Genomic DNA, 22,656 nt, shown 5'->3' with positions numbered 1-22,656 from the left:
CACCTCTTAATAAAACCATACGGTTTGTAAATTTCATTTAGCTCCATATAGCACGAAGACGTATTACAGAGTTTAAGGTCTGATCTTGGCTTTATTCAGATGACTATGAACAACAATAATATTGGTGGTGTATGACTGCATGATTCCTCTAATATTCTGTGTTTGAGCTCAGGTGATGTGTTTGCACAGTATTAAGAACTGTTATATAAAGCTGCAGAGGAGGTACACACACAAGCATGTATACTGTCAGACAAAGCTACAGGAACAGTGTCCTTTATAAAGGTCTGTATATGCACCATTTATGTATGTATTTAGTACCAGTGTGTACCTTTGAGTAGGGCTGCTCGATTACGACAAAATTCATAATCACGATTAGTTTGGGCAATATTGAGATCCCGATTATTTAACACAATTACTCATTAACCTTTAAAACAACATAGAAAAATAACTTGGCTTTTAAACTGCGAAAAATAAATGTAAAGACCCACACAGCTGAACCACTGTAAAGGAAAGGAAATTGTCCGAATAATTTATTATTTCCCGTTAATATGGTGCAAGGTGGTGTAACGTGCTAATTAGCATGTTCGTGACGTCAAGGGTGCGCTGTGGATTTATACCACAAGAAAAGAGAGGATCCTTGCCAGTTGGAATGCAAAACAATAATGGTTTTACCTCGATTATTTTGCCTAAATTGACGATTACGATTCATTTTCGATTAATTGCACAGCCCTACCTTCGAGGTACTTATATGGACACATTTTATTGTGTGTATTACAGCATTTTTACTAATAGTAATTTGAATCATGAAAATCATCATTATTCAAAACATTTACACAAAATAAAGTGTAAAAATGAAAAACAATGTTGATTTAATCTTGATTATTGGGATGAAATGTTTTAAGTGTATTGACTATATAGATTTTTCCTCTGTGTTGTGTGTACATTGTTTCACATATAAGAGCCGTACACAAGCAGAAGAAAAGCCCTGCAGCAAGAGTTTTTCAGGGGCAACGAACCGTGGCCAGATAAACATTCGTTTAAAAACTTCCGAGAGTTAATTATTTATAGAAGTCTCTCTCTCTGATCCTTGTGAAATCTGACAGACAGACGTTGTTTTAGAGGAACATTCGTGGAAAATGTCTGACAAGCTTGTGTGTGTTAGTGATTATGAGCTTCAGGCCAAAAAACATTTACCAAAGGCAATCTTTGACTATTATTCATCAGGAGCAGATGAGCAGCAAACTCTACGTGATAATACAACGGCCTTCTCGAGGTATGTGACAACACACACACATTCAATAAAGCAGAATTTCATTCCATTTCTACACTGACAGACACGTAAAAGACATCATCTGCTTTTAGATTACATGACACTTTTAAAATTAAATGAAAACAGGAAAAAATTCTAAAAAAAATACAAGATAACTTTACAGATTTAAATAAAATATATTTGTTGAACTCGTTTAAAATGCTAGACAAAAGTTCAACTAAAACATTTAATATAATTACTTTTTTCCCTATATTTTCTATTATTTATAACGTTTTATTTAAAAAAATCTTTAACTAATATTTTGGCACAATGGCGCCCCCCCCCTGTGCGGCGCCCCTATGCACCGCATATACTGCATACCCCATTTTTGCTAACTATAGATACATTACTTCACAGTGTTTACTTGTTTACCCAGCAGGTACTACAAAAGCATGATTATAATAGAATATTTAACTTATTATTATTATTTCAATATAAATATAAAACTAACGTAATTTATCAAAACATTACAGTTACAGAGATACAGTCCATGTGACAAGTGTTGGGTAAGTTACTCTGAAAAAGTAATCAATTACTAGTTACTAATGACATATTCAATAGTGTAATTAGATTACTGTACAAATTACTCTCTCCAAAAAGTATTTAATGACTTATTACTAATAACTTTCTATATCCTACATCAACCTTGATTAGTTCAGTGATTCAAGGATAGACATGAAATGGCTCTTTTAATTCATTCAAATAAATAATATTAAACTACATAAAGTACTCTTATTAACTGACTAAAGTATTACAAATGTGAGAATTATATATTAAAGAACAGATTTTAAAGTTAAACTTTGAATTTTGATGTCAATTCCACTATTGCACACACACATATATTACACAAAGTATTTAGTTTAATTACATCAGAAGTAACTAATTAAATTACAGAAAAAATAAGAGTAATCCCTTACTTTACTTTTTCAAGGGAAAAGTAATTACATTACAGTAAATAATTACTAATAACTAGTTACACCCAGCACTGCATGTGACAATTAGCCCCTGCCTGCTGTTTTCTCATCAATCTCTAGAAACCCTCAAGAAACTTTACAGCTTCTATATGGAGAAGTGTGTGTGAGAAATGCAACAGTAATAAATTAATAAAATAAATGTAAATAATATCAAACATGTAATGGCGTCAGTTTCACATCAACATCACTATAGTGACAAGAATGACAATTTTTTTTTAATGTTTTAACCTAATTTCCGTCTCTCCCTCTCTCTCTCTCTCTCTCTCTCTCTCTCTCTCTCTCTCTCTCTCTCTCTGTCTCTGTCTCTCTCTCTCTCTCAAATTCAAATTCAAATTCAAGTAGCTTTATTGGCATGACATACTAAAGTACATATTGCCAAAGCTTTTCACAATAAACAAAGAAAACAACAACAATAACAACAATAAAAAATAATAATAATAATAGAAAATAAAAAACAAAATATACATAGAAAGCATAAATAAATAGACAAATAAATTGATGTTAGTGCGGATGTGTTCACTCGGACCCTCTGAGTTTGTGGCATTTATATATATAATGTGCTACTAAAGAGGCAGTGGGTCCTTCTCCAAGAAGGATTTGAAACTTATCTTTGTCATGAAGTGACTGGAAATTAGGAATGATCTGCTGGATTTGACCATACAGTGAATCTCTTAGAGAGGTGTATTTATTACAATGAAGGAGGAAATGTTCCTCTGTCTCAACTTCTCCTGATGTACATACATTACACACCCGCTCTTCATTAGGGAGCCATGTTTTCTTATGTCGACCTCTTTCTATGGCCAGCTGATGGTCACTGAGTCTATACTTAGTTAACATATTTCTGTGTTTTATGTTTCTTACTGTGGTCAGATAAACAGCCAGACTATATTCACGGTTTAATCTCAGATAACACTGGAGACGACTTTGGCCTTTTGTTTGTTCTGACCAGTGCTGTATGTATGTCTTCTTCTCTGAGTTCATCATCTCTTTTATTTCTCCAGGTTTCACACGGGCAGACATATTGAAAGCTTGGTTTGTCAGTTCTGACACCATCATAAAAAGCGGACTTTTCTGAGCACTCACATCTTGTGCTTTTAATGCTTTATACTGTAGTGTGTCTTCAGAACTACATTTTAAATGAATCCAGAACTTTAAGGCTCTTTTTTTGATAGCCAGATTGAGTGGAAGACGGCCCAGCTCTGCCCTGACTGCATTATTGGGTGTGTTTCTGTGGACATGAAGGATGTTTCGACAGAACTCTACATGCAATCATTCTATAGGATGTTTGTCCCATAGTTCATGAGTGCAGTTACTGGCCGGACCCCACACCTCACTGCCATATAAAGCTATAGGGAGTATGACACTGTCAAAAATCTTTGTCCAGATTATGATTGGAATGTTTATTTGAAATAACTTAATTCGGATGGCATGCATTGCTCTGCGGGCTTTCAGAAGTAGGCTTTGAATGGCCAAATTGAAATTTCCTGATGGAGTTAAGACAAGACCAAGATAATTATATTGTGAAGAGTGCTGAAGTCTGGTGTTGTTTAGGGTAAATATATGTTTATGTTCTAGATTTCTGGGCTTCTTCTGAAATATCATAATCTTGGTTTTTTGTACATTCACTTCAAGGCTCCAGTCCTGGCAGTATTTGGATAAGATGTCAAGGTTGTTCTGAAGGCCTACAGGTGTTTTAGACAGAATTACCAAGTCATCTGCATATAATAAATATTTTACTTCATTATCATGTAGTGGGAGTCCTGGGCTTTCTGATTGGTCCAGTCGATCGGCCAGTTCGTTAATATAAATGTTAAATAACGTTGGACTAAGACAGCAGCCCTGTATCACTCCTCTCTGTTGGGAAAAATATTCTGTCCTTTGCTGTCCAATTTTTACTGCACATTTGTTATGATTATACATGTTTTTAATTAAGTCATATACAGTACTTTACCCCCTATACCACTCTGAATGATTTTATAAAACAATCCCTTATGCCAAATGGAGTCAAAAGCCTTTTTAAAATCTATAAAGCATCCAAATATTTTACCCCCCTTTATTTGGTGTACGTGTTGATTTATCAAAGTGTGTAGTGTGTGGATATGGTCAGTCGTTCGATGTTTAGGAAGGAAGCCAATTTGAGCCTTGCTGATGATACGATGTTGTTTTAGGAAAGATGAAATTCTAGAGTTGATAATGGAACAGAATACCTTCCCCACATTACTGGTGACACAGATTCCTCTGTAGTTATTGGGATCTGTTCTGTCTCCACTTTTAAAGANGTCTCTCTCTCTCTCTCTCTGTGTCTCGGGTTATATGATGTTAAATTACTCATACATATACATGTACATTTATTTATGAGAAATGTGCAAATGTGTCGTGTCAGCAAACCCCATGAGTCATAGCATTAAAAAACACTGTGCTAAAAACATACATTAACATTTACTGTATGGAGAAACATACAGTAGTTCCAATGAGAAAGAGAGGCCGGAGTTAGTTGCCACACACACACTTCTGGAGTTCACAGAGCACAGAGTCATATTTCTTTAAATGCTGTCAAAACTATTAAGATTCAAAAATATAATGATTTATTTTTTAACCTTATACTGAATATTTTATTGTATTAAGTATTTTTTGTTTAAATTTGTTTTATCATATCTGTATTAATAAACAGCATATTCCTCCTTACCCCACACATCATAACAACACGTGACCCTCACTACAGTCTGTCTTTTCTCCAGGGCATTAACTATAAAACATCAGTTTTGTGTCAGTCTGAGTGTCTCTCTGCTGTGTCCTGTAGGTGGCGTATTTACCCTCGTGTTCTCAGAGATGTGTCCTCGGTGGACATGTCCACTACAGTTTTGGGTCAGCGAGTCAGTATGCCCATCTGTGTGGCAGCTACAGCCATGCAGAAGATGTCTCATCCTGATGGAGAACCGGCCACGGCGAGAGGTCAGACACACATCACATCAGCTCTTTATTACACTCAGCATTACTACAAACAACCACATGGTGAAGCTGTATGTATTCTACAGAAACCCCTCTGCTCACACTTACAAACAAACTTGACTGCAATAAGACTGTACGTGTGTTCCTGTAGCTCAACACAAAGGTTGTGGGTTCAACGCCGAGGAAACAAATAACATACTTCAAACTATAAAAAAATAAATGTAAGGTTTGGTAGAAAATCAACATGATTTTTTTCATGACTCTTGGACCCCATTGACTGTAGTTGGAAAAATACAATGGTAGTCAAAATGCCCCAGAACTGTTTGCTGTTTGCTTATTTTGTGTGCAACAGAACAAAGACATTCATAAATAAATGTTGCCTACTATGGGAGTCAATGGGGAAGTAAATCATCCGATCCGAATCTTTTTGTTTTTTGGGTGAACTGTCACTTTAATATCATACTGTAGCCAGATGTCGCGTTAACCGAAAATTCTCCGTCGTTGACGGATTTTTAATCCCAGTGACGGAAAAATCTGAAGACCGTCCGTCATTTTGGCGGATTACAATGAGGGCCGTTTGTAATTCCCCTTTTTGTCGAGTTGGTATCCAATCATTTACTTTCATCAGAACGTGATCGTAGGGACGCGTCCATTTCCCATTCATTACTCATAAACGTCTCGTCCATTCAGGACAACCCACACGCGATCAGCGGAGCTGAGCCATATGAGCCAGGGGCGTGTATAATAGGCCTTTTTCACGCTTTTTGACCACCGCATCGTTCGACGCAGGGTAAACGATGTTCCGGTTACAGCATTATCCAAGTCTAACAAGAGTGTCTGGATTAAATGTCTTCGTATAAACGATGTAAACGAGTTTAATACCTTGCTGTTTTGGTCTTAATCTAAGGTTTGTACTATGGACAGCAACCTGATGGTACTTGCTGATTTTAACTACTGAACTGCATATAATAAATCCAGTGATGATGTTCTCTGTCTCATTTTATTCTTTTTGTCTGTCTGGTTTGGTCCTGCATTATATCGATAAAATAAACGTTACAGTAAAGGCAGCGGGTTGTGCTGGAAAGACATCACCCAATCCCTTCCGTCAGACTCGCGTCACACTTTCTGTTTCAGAAATTTAAAAAAATGTCTTCTGTTGTCTGTTCTCGCTAGTGCTTCTGACATTATCCAAAATATTTTAATAATGTAAAATGTATAATAATAAGACGTTTTACTCGCAGATGCATTGGATCATTGCCACGCATTATGTACGTGTGTTTTATTACGTCTGGTCTGTGTTACTGTGATAGGGGAGTGAATAATTGTTTATGTGTACAGTATATTAAAATAAACGGAAGACCGTGATTATTCAGGAACATTAGAATCTTATCTGCAGTATTGAAAGCGACCCATTAAAACATTGGAAAAGGACAATACAGCTGTTTATTGTAAGCATTTAATAGTAAGGTCTAATTTATTAATATTAGTTACAGCGCAATGCAATACTTTGTATTTCTTAACCTCGGTCAATTTTAAAGTTCTACATTTATAACTTTTTCACTATTTTAGTTTTAACATTTTACATTTGGTATTATGAATGAACAAAGAATCGTATTTTCATTACAATAAAAAAAAGAAACCTTACCTTAGCAGTTCATGATATCTTATTTACTAACAAATATTAACGAGTTACATGTTAACAGTGTACCAGCATTTTAAAGTAATTTCTTACAATACAGTGACGACATCACGTTTAAATAACACGCGAGCTAGGGTGTATAAACTCAAAACACTTAAATTAATATTAGCAGTCTGAGCGCACAAAACAGATAAACGCACAGATATTCATTTTTATGTTTAATATAGATTAAAGTAGCAAAAAACAACAGTACAGATAAACATCTTGGTTACGGATGTAACCTCAGTTCCCTGATGGAGGGAACGAGACGTTGTGTCGAACCGACAGATTGGGGTTTGTCTTGAGAACCTATCATCTTCTGAGTATTTAGAAAAGGCCAATGAAAATTGGCGAATGAAATTTGCATGCCGGACTCCTCCCCGGATGTCCGGGTATAAGAGGGAAGCCAGCGTGGTCATTCATTCACCTTTTGGTCTGAGGAGCCTGAAGCATCCCCCCCGACCGCTGGGGTGGGCAGCCAGCGTTGTGGCATAAAGGACACAAAGTCTCGTTCCCTCCATCAGGGAACTGAGGTTACATCCGTAACCAAGACGTTCCCTTTCTGTCGGTCTCTCGACGTTGTGTCGAACCGACAGATTGGGGTTCCTATGGAAAACGCCACAGCGCTGAGCCGTGTCACAATCTCTAGCGGAGCGACCCTGACTGGCCTGGGCGAGTCAGACATGAGCGCTAGCCGAAATTGTAACCATCCAGTGGAGATGTAGGGGGTCCCAGAGCTTTTTCAAAAAGTTGGGAAGCCCCTGCCACCGGCCGTCACGGGCGGAGGCCTAATTCTCTTACAGCGAGAAGCCGCCCGGCACCGTAAGGGCCACTGGGTAAGCATTATTCCCCCCTGGGGGAAAAACACTGCAGAGACCACTACCTAAGGAGTAGTGGAGACACCACATGGTCTCGCCAACAGGGGAGAACTCATGGAAAATGTGCGGACTAAGGAGTTAACCGCAAGGTGGGAGTCCACCTAGGGAGGTCATGGGTTGCAAAGGTGGGAACCATTCATGAGGATACATCAGACGGAACAGCCCACGGAGGGGGGGTTACCACATCTGGAGCACTAGGTCCAGTTAGAGCTATGTGGCAGATAACTCAACTGTTCCCCGGCCTAAGGGGCAGGGCTGCTCTGCCCAGCCTGCCTCGAGGAAGGTGCTTAGTGATGGATGGAATGCCTGTTCTTTACCCAAGGGGAAAGAAGGGAGGCGTAATAGCCGCTGATCCCCCTAGAGGAAGGGGGAAGGGCTTTCGCAGGCGTACGCCCTACCGGCTGCTGGTCCTACATGTTGCCCTGCAGGACGTGGGCTGACACCGGTTCCGCGCTTAGGTATTAGAACCTCGTGGAGTTGTTGGGCAAAGCCCAACCCGCAGCTCTGCAGATGTCTGCCAGAGAGGCGCCCTGAGCCAGTGCCCATGAGGAGTGTGCCTCACTCCCAACGGGCAGGGGCGATTTTGAGATCGGTATGCCATAACGACGGCTTCCACGATCCAGTGCGCCAGCCTCTGTTTGAAGACAGCCCTCCCTTCTGCTGACCTCCAAAACAGACAAAGAGCTGCTCAGAGCTTCTGAAGCTCTGCGTGCGGTCCAAGTAGAGGCGCAGTGCGCGTACTGGACACAACACAGATGGGGTTGGGTCTTCCTCCCCGGTGGGGAGCGCATGCAGGTTCACCACCTGGTCTCTCTGGAGAGTGGTGGGAACTTTGGGCATGTAGCCGGGACGGGGTCTCAGGATAACGTGAGAATCCCCGGGCCCGAGTTCTAGGCAATCTGTGGACACGGAGGGTGCTTGCAGGTCCCCTACCCTCTTGGAGGTGAGCGCCATCAGGAGAGCCGTCTTTATCGAGAGGTGAGAAAGAGCGGCAGCTAAGAGAGGCTCGAAGGGGGCGGGGCCTCTTGAGGCCCGCCGCCTAGGTCACAAGAGGGTACAGAGCGCGCATGAGGCGGTCGCCTTCTCACGCCCCTTAGGAACCTAATGACCAGGTTGTGCTGTCCCAGAGGCTTCCCAGCAACTGGGTCGTGATGAGCGGCCGTAACGGCTACATACACTCCCAGTGTGGAGGGGGGAGAGGTTACTCTCCAGTCTCTCTTGAGGAAGGGACAGCCCGTTCCCAATCGAGCAACTCCGCGGGTCTTCTCGCCGAGAAGAGCACTAGGATGAGAAGAGGCACCACTTATGGGTGTATAGCCACCTAGTGGCCGAGGCCCTAGCCTGAGTGATGTCCCAACCAGACAGGGGGTGGGCCACTCAGGATCTCCTCGTCCCGTCCAGACATGGAGGTTCCAGGGTTCTGCCTGGGATGCCGTAATGTGCCACTTCCCCTGGGAAAGCAGGTCCTTCGCCAGGGGGAGCGGCCAGGGGGGAGTTGTTGTCAAGAGCCTTAGCTCCGAGAACCAAGTCCTGGTTAGGCCAATGGGGCATAACTAGTGCCACTTGATGCTCCTCTTCCCTGGCCTTGCACAAGACCTGTTCAATGAGGCTCACTGGGGGGAAGGCATACTTCCGCTTGTCCCGCGGCCAGCTGTGCGCAAGGGCATCCATGCCGAGGGGTGCCTCGGTCAGGGAGTACCAAAGTAGACAATGGGTGGAGTCCGGGGAGGCAAACAGGTCCACCTGTGCCTGGCCAAACTGCTCCCAAATGAGCCGGACTGCGCGGGGATGGAGTCGCTACTCTCCGCGAGGTGTCGACTGACGAGAGAGCGCATTGGCTGTCTGGTTCAGGACGCCTGGGATGTGTGTGGCTCGCAGGGAACTGATCACCTGCTGACTCCAGAGGAGGAGGCGCCGGGCGAGTCGTGTTAGCTGCCGTGAGCGAATGCCACCCTGACGATTGATATACGCCACAGCAGCTGTGCTGTCCGGACCAGCACATGCTTGTCCTGCACGAGAGGTAGTAGCCTCCTTAGTCATGTATCCCAGGAGCCTCTGAAATAGTTTCAGGGGGACCGCTGACTGCCCGAAAGCTTCAGGCACTTCAACACTGACTGGGCGCGCTCTGTAGTCAGTCGCGCTGTCATGGGGACAGAGTCGAGTTCCATACCGAGAAAGAGGATGCTCTGCACCGGGGAGAGCTTGCTCTTTTCTCAGTTGACCTGTAGCCCCAACCGATCTAGGTGCCGGAGCACCAGGTCCCCGTGTGTACCCAACAGATCTCGAGAGTGAGCCAGGATGAGCCAGTCATCGAGATTTCATCGAGTTTAGTACCCGTACACCTCCCCCTGAGGTCTTCCCATGAGGGCCGCTTCTGCTTTCGCCGTGGCTGCTGATGGGGCGATGGTCTCCTCTTCGCTGTCTCTTCCAGGGGGGCCGCCTGAGTGGGGGGCACCAGAGCTGGAGGGCGTCGAAGAGGACCAGGGCTGCTGGGAAGCAGACGGTGCACGGGACTCAACGGCCGAGGCGGCTGAGTCGCAGCACGGGAGGACTGCTTCTTTACTGTCGAGAACTGTGGCTCGACAGTATCACCAACCAGCCCCCCCCCCTGCGAGATGGGTGCGTCGAGAAAGCGGACCTTCTCGGCGTTACTCATCTGCGCAAGGTTCGGCCAGAGGAGTTTCTCATGGACCATAAGTGTAGACATCGCCCGACCCAGGGCCCGCGTGGTCACTTTGGTCGCCCGTAGAGCGAGGTCGGTGGTGGCATGGAGTTCCTGCATAAGCGCTGGGTCGGTCATACCCTCGTGGAGCTCTCTCAATGCCCTGGCCTGGCAGGAGCCATAGCGTGGAGAGAGGAGGCAGCTTGGTCCGCCGCAATGTAAGCTCTCGACACCAGAGATGCCGAGACCACCCATGCTTTGGACGGGAGTCTAGGTCGAGCCCCCCCCAGGTGGCCGCCGCCTACAGGTACGAGTGCACCACGGCGGCACCATCTGGGGGACATCGACGTATCCTCTAGCTGTCTCAACCTCGAGGGAAGAGAGGGTGACCGAACTTTGTTTGACATGAAACGTGCCGGAAAGGGGGCGTTCCAGGTCTTGCTAAATTCCTCATGCACTTCCGGTAAACACGGCACTGGGGGCGGGCGTGGCTTGGAGCCGCGCTCAAACCCGAGGCACCATGTAGCCAGCCACGAGTGCTGGGAGAGGCAGTGCGGGCACTGCAACCCAACACTCACGGCGGCCTGGGAAAGCATGACTGACATTTCGACGTCCGCTTCTTCCTGGGCTCGACCCCCCGAGGGAGGGAGCCCAAGGAATCGTCGGAGTCGGATGGCAGTACGTCACCCCCCGATGCTGCAAGAGACATCTCACCATCATGCATCGTGTCCGAATACGTGATTGAGGAATAAGACGGTGGGACCGTCTCCTGGAGAACGGTCAGACGAGCGAGACGAGGTGCGAACGGTCCGTGAGCCAGTGGCTGGCGGATTATCGCTCACAGTAATCCTCATATCACCCTTGCTGCTTGCCGTAGCGGACGGCAGGGCCGTAGTCCTGCCGCCACGGAACGAGGAGCAAACGAGGTGGTGGCTGAGTCCCGTGGGAAACAGCCACCTGTGACGCAACATCTGCGTCACAGGTCGTAGATTCCAGCAGAAAAATGATCACCAAAAATCGTAGAGAAGCTCATCAGATGCGTAGGCTCTGAAGAACAAAAAGGTGAATGAATGAGCACGCCGGCTTCCCTCTTATAGTCCAGCATGCAAATTTCATTCGCCAATTTTCATTGGCCTTTTCTAAATACTCAGAAGATGATAGGTTCTCAAGACAAACCTCAATCTGTCGGTTCGACACAACGTCGAGAGACCAACAGAAAGGGAACGTAAGTATTCTGCGCATTCTTTTGCAATGGGATTTAATCTGTAGGGGAAGTTGCTTTACCCTGCCATGACGTAGTTTCCGACTCATGTGAAACAGGCTTATCAAGACGACTGACTAGTTTCAAAACGAACTGAAAATCTATTTGCACTTTTTATAATAACACAGCGATCTCTAACGTTGTTTGAGGTGTTGTTTCTGGATCTGATTCTGCAAAGCGTATCTGTCATTCATCTGCCTCTCGTCGCATGCTCTCATACACACACAGGCGCGCACAAACCAGCACTGCGGTGTTTACAGACTTTATTCCTTCAGAGAGCGATGGGGACTATAGCGTCATTTTAGATAAACCTTCACTTTCAGTGAGTGGAAAAAAGTCTCTCTGCGTCTTCTCCGTTCATGACCTGACAGCAGCTTAAAGTTACTTGTAAGTGAATGAATGAATAATTACAAAACAGCGTTTACAAGCACCTGTCACTGTTACTGACTCGACATGAACATTTGTCTGTAATAATATTTTATGTCTGAAAACAGACTTCGGCTTTATTGGGTATTAAAATACAGTAAGTTCAAAGAACGCATGTACGTCGCGATGAAGTCACAAACATGTTAATTGGCACGTAATATCACATTGCACCATAGTGACGGGTAAAAATAGATTATGACGGATTTTTTACGAGCCTGTCCGTAAAAATGACGGACAATGAAAAAATCTAGCGCAACCTCTGACCGTAGCTCTTTATTTGAGAATATTTGTATTAGAAAACAAGGCACAAACACTGAGTTATAAATTCACTGTTTGCAGTCGAAGGGTTTGCTCTTTAATACTATGAAATTTTACTTAAATTTCACAATATTTGGATGATTTACAGTGTTGCTAAATACTTTCTGTCTTTAAACCGTGGTTCGGCTATGACCTGACAGAGAACCACATGCAGCCTCAGAAGAAGAGGGTTTGTGTTAATGCAGCAGGTTTGCATGAGAGGAAAGAATTAGACTTTATATATTAACCCACACTGGTGACGGCTCATAGACAAACCACTAACACCACAGCACCCTTCAGTCAGTTGTCCTGACTTGTGTCCGTCTCTGTGTGTGTGTAGGCTGTGTGTCGTGTGACACGGGGATGATGTTGAGCTCGTGGTCCACCTCCACCATAGAGGAAGTGGCAGAGGCGGCACCCGGAGGCGTGCGCTGGATGCAGTTGTACATTTATAAAGACAGAACGCTGACTCAGTCTCTGGTCAGGAGGGCTGAAGACGCCGGGTATAAGGGTATCTTTGTCACTGTGGACACACCTTATCTTGGCAGGAGACGGGATGACGTGCGCAACCGATTTAAGCTGCCCTCTCATTTGAGGTAAATGCTGAAACAGGCACACAGGAGCACACTTTAGTGTCCGTGTGTGTGTGTGTGTGTGTGTGTGTGTGTGTGTGTGTGTGTGTGCACAGAGTAGATTCTAGAATATACAGAGACAGGTCTGATTGTTATACTTTATCTGCAGCATCTCGATTTCTTCCTCATTTGATAACCTTTCAGAAAACCTATCAACTGCATAGCAACCACCTAACATTGCCTACATACACAGAGCACCTTAGCAACCACATAGCGACACAATAGAAACCACTCAAAGGAATATAGCAACTGCATAGCAACCACCTGACGATGTCCTAACATCACCCAGAACACCTTAGCAACCGCAAATAACAGCAAACCACAACTGCATAGCAACCACCTGACGATGCCCTACCATCAGCCAGAACACCTTAACTTATCCCACGAGATGAGACACGAGAACTAGACGAGACAAGATTTGTAGACTTTTTTAAAGAAATAATCAATGATGAATTATATAGGGAAAAATTGTCTCTTCATCACCTTAAAAACACAAAATGCATAAAATGCAGGCAATATAAAATCAACTTGTTTTTTATTAAACAAATTAAACATCTATTTTAATGAATTATATTATGCAGTAATAAACAATATGTAAACACTGCAAAATGTTTTGTTGCAAACTCAACTGACAGGCAGTAATTGCACAAAAATGATGCTTTGTTTTCTTAACAGGTGCAGCTTTTAGTAAAGAGCTGTGGTTGTTTTCTCTATATGCTTTTGCATAGTGCTTGACTGCTCATGTTAGCAGAGGTGGCGATCATATCACACTGTCAATCCTCCTTCCTCCACTGACTGATCCCTCAAACCCTTCAGAGAAACAGTTAAAACTACATAAACACATCATGTTTTATGCTAACATTGCACATATGTAAGAGACAGATGATCCGTTTTTGAAGAGGTTTGCTTGTGAATGTATTTAAAATAACATAATGTCAACGTGCAATTGCTATACTACTTGTGGTAGCCTACAGTCCGCTGACCGCTAGTGCTTAAGGCGCGAGGCACTTGAGACACACGCGAATGTTGAAACCGTCCGTCTAGCGCATGTTTACATAGAGAAACGCTGGGAAAGTAGCGGGATGGAAAAGCACGTTGTCTATATGAATGGCCGGGCCGGTCACTGTAGCTCACAGCATGCACATACTGCGCCTACCATCCCCAGAACACCTTAGCAACCACACAGTAGAAACCACTCAAAGCAATATAGCAACTGCATAGCAACCACCTGACAATCTACTACCATCACCCAGAACACCTTAGCAACCACATAGCAACGGCAAACCACAACTGCATAGCAATGCCATAGCAAAGATTCAGAGGTATTGGCGATTCTTTATGGACCGCTTACATTTCTTCAGAATATGTTGAACTACAATACCAGCATTATAAACATTGTTTTTCATTAAAACAATCAAGATAGGTTGAGTGATAAAACCAACAACTATTTTTATTTGATTTACCTCTATTCACAGAGAGATTTTTTCATCGTGTATTGAAAGTTAAACACTAAAGATCTTTATGTATTAATGGACACGTTGTGTAATGTTTACAGTAGATCACACAGCTCGTGTGGATTAACTTCACTCAACGTTACCCGTTTAATGTGAGGAAACATTCAGCTATCAGCACTTCAGTAGATACGCCAACAGCGTCACAACTATTAAATCCCCTCATGAAAGTCAAGTCTTCCTGCTCTGCGTTCAACCAGGTGAATTACGGCAATCAGAAACCTAAAAAGTGGTTTATTTTCACGCGAGGTGAACTTCACGTCAACCCTCCTGGAGACCTTCAGCTCGGCCTCACAAATCAAAGCCCACCGGCGGCAACAAGGTGCCATTGAGTTTGACCTGCGGTGTTTGGATTAAACCCCGGCTTAGCTTTCATACACTGACCAAAAACAACACTCACAGGACTAATTCCATTTTGCACTTTCTTTTTTCCCAGAATGGCCAACTTCGACTCGCCTGATTTAGCGTTCTCCTCAAAAGAGGGTTACGGGAAGGACAGCGGCCTGGCGGTCTACGTGGCGCAGTCTATAGATCCCACAGTGAAATGGGACGACATCGCTTGGCTCAAGACCATCACCTCTCTGCCCGTGGTGCTCAAAGGGATTTTGAGAGGTGAGAGATCTTTTTGCGTTTTGTGATTGGACGAGACACTGACTGCCGCACCTGTTAATGATGACCAAAACAGACTTTCAAGCATCATAATCTCATGTGTAATCATCTAAAACAAGTTCTTATTCTATAGAATATTGTATCAGACTATAATTTGAGTTTGTCTTAAAAAACGGATGTCTTTAAAAAAAAGGCAGTAAACGTTGGTGCTAATAACCAAATGTAGTTAACTCCAACTAAAACTGTTAAAACATTTCTTTTAATTGAAACCATTTAAAATATAGACCTAAATATTATCTGATAAAAATAAAAAATGTTTTAAAATATGTTTAAGTTGAGGCACTACAATTATTATTTGACGATACATAAAAACCAAACTAAAACATCAAATAATAAAATAATATATAATATAAATCAAAATATATATAAAAAATAAAACTTGATAAAGCACTATAAAAATAAATTATAAAATGACAAAATTGCTAAAAACGAAACAAAAATGAACATGCAAAAAAAGTATCAAAATATGAATGATGTATACCCCCTAAAACGTTCACAAGGAGACACCAGATGACATGGACTGAAAAGAAGTCGGATTTTAATTTCACAAGATCTGTTTTCTCTCTGGTGTTCACGTCTATCCAGGAATGTTTCTCCTGATACAGAACGACTCATTTGCATAATGTAATGAAAACAAAGCGGACGTCCGAAGCATCTGTCAACAGGGGGGTGATAACTGAAAGATAAAGTGTCATTTATCTCTCGGGAGGAAAGAGTGAGGTTCATCTTAGAAATGTCGAGAAACATCGCTGTTGTTATTGTGTCCCGAGATAAACTTTTATCTTTAAACTCTCTCCATCTCTATAGAAATGACTGATTCTTTAAATAAAAGCAGCTTGAACATACCGACCCCATTTATCTATGCCTGAGCTCGACGCGTTTCCTCAAAGTTTTGTTTTGTGCATTCACGGCTTTAAATCGCATCTCAAATCGACTATAGAGTGAGAAAATGCGAAACGCCTCTGAAAGTCACGGTGTTCTTGTGGTGAACGTTTCTCCAGCTGAAGATGCCAGAGAAGCGGTGAAATATGGTGTGGCTGGAATACTTGTGTCAAACCACGGAGCAAGACAACTCGATGGAGTTCCAGCCACCGTAAGTTTCTCCTGGAGAAATTGTCTTTTTTAACTATCTTCTGCTCTCTTTAAACTTGATTTCTGACGCTTTGAAATACAGCTGCTGGTTTACCAATGTGGAGAACGAACAAAGGTTTCGGCTTTTGGTGAAAATGACAGCTTTAGTGGTCCAAACTGAACATCTGATGTGGTGTGAAAACGCTTCTGAGTAAACCCAACTGGGGTCCGTTTCAATAAGGAGGTTCAACCAACATCAGTTGATTTACACCGAGATGTGAGTTTTTGGTTTCAGAACAGCTTACTTGAGTTAGTTCTATCAACTCTGGGTAGACTTACCTTGAGTTAAGCGCTTGCACACAACTAAGACAAGCAATGATCAATGGAGCTCCGATATTATGATTCACCATGGCAACGGAACCAAAAACATGGTGTCAGAAAGCGCTTGAGAGCGAGGCCCACTTTCCGCTCTGCATACAGTGGATTTACTAATGTGCTGAAAATGACTTAAGTTTCAACTAATAAATAGATAAATGTACCAATAAACAAACAAATTAATCAGTAAATGAATGAATAAATGAATGAAACAACAGAAATAAAACAGAAACAAGTTGTTTGCAGAAAGCCGTCTGCATGCAACGCGCATACAGTAAACCCAAATATCATTTACTCTGCTGCGCATAATAGCACCAAATGAATAAAAACACAATAAATTGATCCGTGTTTTGTTTTCTGTCATGCGCAGTGTACATTTTTGATGACGTATGACAGTGGTGTAAAGTATTGGAGTAAATGTACTTAGTTACTTTACTTAAGTATCTTTTTGGCTACTTTGTAGTTGTACTGAGTATTAAAGATATTAGCAACTTTTACTCTCTACTTAACTACATTTTTGAACAAGTATATGTACTCTTTACTCCACTACATTTGTAATGACTAATGCAATTACACATTACATTTTGCATGACACCTATCTTATAATTAATATCGCCATTTACAGGGTAATGAAGGTACTACAATCTTGTGGATTTTGCCCTAACTTACAAAAACTTGTCAACATGGCTTCTTTATATGAATATGAGTGCAGTATCAGGTAGATGTCAATCGCTGGCGGTTTACACATGGTTAGCCCTTACCCGCTATTTCTACAGTAATATATTGGCAACACTGTTGCCAGCTAGTTACTGTAGGTCACACATCTACAAAAGCTCTTATTTTTAAAACTAACTCTTCCTAAATGTGCTCTAAACATGTTTGCTCAAAATTTGACCATATGGTGGGACTATTGCCATGAAGTGATGTACACCAGTAAAAAGAATGTATAGTATTTCAATTTTCAAAAGTTCTCTCACACTATATAGACAAAATATTAACCTATAGAATGAGTCGGACACAGAGAAATGAACAATCCACATATGAATCTCAACAATGGTGACAATCAACTGAACAGCTTCATGCTGCAATGCATGCTGGGTACATAGTACAAAACTCATTCATGATTGTTTGTCACCATTGATGAGGTTTGTATGTCAAGTGTCTAACTGTGTCTCAATTGCAAAGAAAGATTTTCTGACAGAGATCTTTCCATTACAACATGTAATCACTTTACCAAACATATCTTAATAAATCTTAAATGCTATATTATTATTATTTAATGATTGAATTCTTTCAGATGTATCTTCAGTTACTAAGCAAACATAAAGTTGCGGTTCCTGTAAAGTCCCTTTCAGTGTTATTGTATAAGTGTACATTTTAAAGCTACAAGAAAGTCAAAGAGTCCAACCAAAGCAAACACTGATCGCCATAATGGTGACTTAAAACACAATTGAACCACTATGAACTCGAGTTCAATCTCAATAAGATCTTACACAGATGACAGAAATAAAGTGAAAGTGGTGTCTGTAATATGTGAAGATGTTATTGATGTTTGTGTTTAATTCTCCTCTGGTGAAATCTTGACAGATTTATTGTGTTCATCTGTTATTTACACTTGTTCATCTAAGACTGTGTGACTTAAGTGCGTTAATAGATTCTTTAATAATGTATCTTCAAACAGCCATTGCAGTAGTTTACTGTAGCAGGCAACAGTGTTGCCAATATATGACTGTAGAAATGGCAGGTAAGGGCTAACAGTGTATGTGAAATGAGGACATGACTGCAGCTGGCCATGAGGCCCAAACCAGCATGTCCAGTGCAAAAAGGCTTTGACTTTTTGATTTTACTTAACATTATTTTATTTATCTGTTATATGGAAGAGACCCTTTTGAAGGAGTTTGGTTTACTTATGAGCACTTGAGCTTAAATGAGACTTGGGTGTTTGTAACAGATGTAGGTTATGGTGTCGACCATGATTTGTTGCAATTTTGAGGTGTTCAGTCTTATTATGATTTAAGAAAATAAATGCGATTGCTCTCCTCACAAATCAACTGTTTTTCACTGACGTGTCTCTTAAGTGTTGAGGACTAGTGCTGCTTTGAGCCTACATTCAGTATGAGTAAAATACTCAAGTACTGTTAAAATCAGATACTCGGAGACTTTTACTGAAGTCGTTTTGGAATTGGTGACTTGTAACTTGTAATGGAGTAATTTTCACTGCAAGGTATCTGTACTTTTACTTAAGTATGGTTTTCAGGTACTCTTTACACCTCTGACGTATGACGAACGCAAACGCACCAGGGTTCGACAGAATCAAGGCTGCGGGGGGCGCCGGGAACAATTGCACTCAAGTTCGGACCGCAGCAAACGAGCCCAATCTGAAAACGCCCTAAGTGACCTCTCTTTTAGAAACGGGCTTGGGTTACCCCGCTTTCTCGGGTTTGACATACCTCACATTCTGAAACGGAAAACCCAGAGTTTCCCTCATTTCAGGGTTAATATACTCAAGAGTTCTCACTAAACCTCCTTTCTGCAATGGGCCCCTGATCTCTAAATGACCGGAGTGCACACAGAACACTAAACAGCAGAAATTTAAGTCACCAGAAGCGTTTGGCCATATTGATGTCTGTCCAAAGCACATCATTGACTGACAGCCAAAACCTTCTCCTAAAATCATCAGGTTTTCAGATTTCAGCACTTTCAGCACAGTCATAGGCGGATTGGTCATCTGGCAAATGCCAGAGGGGCAACGAACCATTTCTTTTAAATGTGTTCCGGTCAGATTTAAAAAATATATATGTAAATCAATTGTTTTTCCAGGCCGACAGCACATAGGAATTTTCCCGGTGGGCCATTGCTCAATGTGGGCCGGCCCACTGTGGGAATATAAAGAAATAATAACAATAATAATTTTCCTTCGCTCACTTGTTTCTATCTGAAAAATGGTTCGTCACATAATCTAAGACATGTGTTCGAGTTAACATGTCTAAAAAAATACCGAAACAGATACATTTATAGCATATGAGCCACAAAATATGACTGTGTATATGTGGTTCATTTTATTAGCATGGAAGAATTCAATAGACTGCGGAACTATCATCACAGGTAACGAAATGACTTTTTATTTTTCGGTCAAATTTGTATTTAATGTACAGTTTTAAAAAGCGTACTAAGCTTTTTTATTAAGCTTTTAAGTAAGCTACTTACTTATTAAGAGTGAATGTTTTCTCTTCTCGATTTATAAATCCTAAACGCTAACTTTTTAAGACATGTATAATGTTGATTTTGGACTTTATAGCTGATGTAAAACAATATTTGTTAGCAAGGTCTAGTCACACCACGTCATGGTCAGGTTAAATACATTACCTTATATTGCATGGACATGTTTAGGCAGGCTTTTATGTCATTTAGATTTCTATTTGTTGCTTTGACTGTACTGGCTTTTACTGTTTAATGTTTTATTGATTTTGCAAGGTGGCATGAAAGGTCTTTATTTATGAATTATAGTGCTATAGAATGGTTTGTGCATCAGTGCGTTGTTGTGTTATGTTGTGTTGCGAGCTGGGTTTTGTGGGCCGCTCCTGCCGAAGAAGTCCAGGGCCACTTTTTACTCGCAGTCCACCCCTGAGCACAGTGATTGAAATATGATGCGTGTAAGAATAACAACATGGCATCAATACTATAACATCATGCACAATGCAGTTCTCTATTATAAATAAGTGGTAAAGACACAAAGATGGCGTTTCTCATCTTTCAAAAAACCAAGACGCACATTTTATGTGCTGTACACAAAGTCCACAAAAAAGTTGAGATTTCAATGTAAACTAAACATTTGCTATAGTTTTTTTTTCAAAACCTATCCACACTCATTTTTAATTTCACATTACTCAACAATTGTCTCATTTGTGTCTATTTTTAAGAAATTTTAGGAAAGAAACCACATACATAAAACATAAAGTTTGTGCACGTGCTCATTTGTGTGTGTGTGTAGATTGACGTCTTGCCTGAGATCGTGGAGGCCGTGGAGGGGAAGGTGGAGGTCTTTCTGGACGGAGGCGTGCGCACGGGTACAGACGTGCTGAAAGCTCTGGCGCTAGGGGCCAAAGCTGTGTTTGTAGGGCGACCCATCCTGTGGGCACTGGCCTGTGAGGTGAGACACAGAAAACATGGATTCACTAAATTGACTCAAACACTTTGCATGATTTTGAGCAACAAAAAGCGTTTTATTCGAAGAAAGCTCACGCTGAGATACTTGTAGATAAAATATCAATATTGTGTATGCGCACAAATCTAAGTATGTCTGAAAATACTAGAACACTTTGAACAGTTTAGTTGCTTTGGTTCACTATCATCCAGTCGCGTTAATGCAATGTTTTCAACGCTTTGTTGTTGTTATAAATTACTACAAATACAGAATGAGTGATGTCTTCATCATGTCTTCAGGGTGATAAAGGTGTCAGTAATGTGCTTGAGTTACTGAGAGAAGAACTTCACCGAGCGCTGGCCCTCACAGGTAAACCTTCAGCATTTTTCCTTAATCAAATATGACTTACAATCATAATTTACAGTTAGAACAATTTTGGGTGAAATATTTAATACAGTAGCAATCTGTCTTCTCTTCGTGTCAGGGTGTCGTTCACTGAATGAAGTCGATGGATCTCTTGTGAGGAGATCTGCGCTCGTTTCAAAGATCTGAGAGAAACTGCTGCATGCCTGCAAATACTTGAACCGTGTTATTCAAATAAACCCAGCGATGACCTGACCTTCGTAGACTCAGTAATTCATGTACAAGTGTGAATAAATGATGTGAAAAAGTATAAGTTAAAGCACGTGTTTATTTTCACAGTTTGCACAGACCGACAGAGGAAGACAGCGGCAATTCTTCCTGTTTATTTGCAGCGTGTCGTGTTCGGTAATCCAATCCAGTTCTGTGACTTCCCTCAGTGTTTGTGTCATGTTTCCAGCTGTCGTGTTTCACCCGTCGATCATTTTAATGTCCCATCTTTGATGAATTCACGGCATCATCTTTCGGTGCGTTCCAGACGGGATTCATCGCCCTAAGGGCCCTTTTGGAAGGTGACATACAAATGTCACTCCAAATAAAGAGAAAATGTCGTTGTTTTATTGCTTCTTTTGCCAAGTGAATTTTAAACAGACAGAGACACAATTGCATTGTTTCCTCTAGAGTTTATACATCAAGAGCTTTACTTTTCGAAGGACATTAGGTTGATCACTTCGGAATGTAACGCAGGGTTTGACGTCAGAGCTCGCGGCGAGGAAGCGCTTGGCGTACACGCTAGTGATGGGTCGTTCTTGAACGATTCGTTCATTTTGAACGAATCTTTAATGTGACTCGGGAAGCCCGAGTCGTCTTGGGGAGTGATTCGTTCAGTCACGCATGCGCAACATTCTATGGGTCCTATACTGGAATTAGTAAATTAACTAATTTCTCTGTCCAAAGCTGTCACGTCACATGACAAAAGAACGAACGACTCAAACCCGAAGACTCGAGAGGTGAACTAATCAATTCTCTTTCCGGCTCAGACAGCATTGGTAAAGCGTAGGGGGCTGTCACGTGATGAACGAACGACTCAAACCCGAGAACTTGTCAGATAAGAGGTGTGGTGAGCTAATCATAGACTAAAGACCCAGGTAAACAATGAATTAATCTTTTCTGTTTCTTATAGCATTATAGTTTTGTATTGTTTGTAATGTGATCAACGTTTGCATAAGTAGTAGATGTGTTAGGAAAGTAACATGTAACATTTTAAATATATTTTGCTAAAATGAACAAAAATGAACGATATGACTCGAAAAAAGATTCTTTCATTTTGCTGAACGAGACTCAAAGGTCCGAGTCAGTAAAATGATCCGAACTTCCCATCACTAGTAGACGCGATGGTTCGAGATATGATGGAAGTTATTCATCTTTTTCCGACCGTATTCAGATACACTAGCAGTTTC

At 41.7% G+C, this 22,656-nt stretch overlaps 1 protein-coding gene across 1 annotated transcript; it reads left to right on the top strand.

The window, feature by feature from the left end:
• The first annotated feature begins 1,136 nt into the window (after positions 1-1,136).
• hao1 (hydroxyacid oxidase (glycolate oxidase) 1) lies at positions 1,137-21,478 on the top strand. Its single transcript, XM_057344095.1, has 8 exons — positions 1,137-1,273; positions 5,084-5,235; positions 12,775-13,030; positions 15,014-15,189; positions 16,248-16,339; positions 20,684-20,842; positions 21,136-21,205; positions 21,321-21,478. The coding sequence occupies exons 1-8, from the start codon at positions 1,137-1,139 to the stop codon at positions 21,386-21,388; spliced, it is 1,110 nt and encodes a 369-aa protein (XP_057200078.1). The 3' UTR covers positions 21,389-21,478.
• Positions 21,479-22,656: the final 1,178 nt, after the last annotated feature.

Source organism: Triplophysa rosa, linkage group LG10, assembly GCF_024868665.1.
Source record: "Triplophysa rosa linkage group LG10, Trosa_1v2, whole genome shotgun sequence".
Taxonomy (NCBI): Eukaryota; Metazoa; Chordata; class Actinopteri; order Cypriniformes; family Nemacheilidae; genus Triplophysa; species Triplophysa rosa.
The sequence above is the reverse complement of the archived record's forward strand: the minus strand, read 5'-3'. Positions and strand labels throughout refer to the sequence as shown.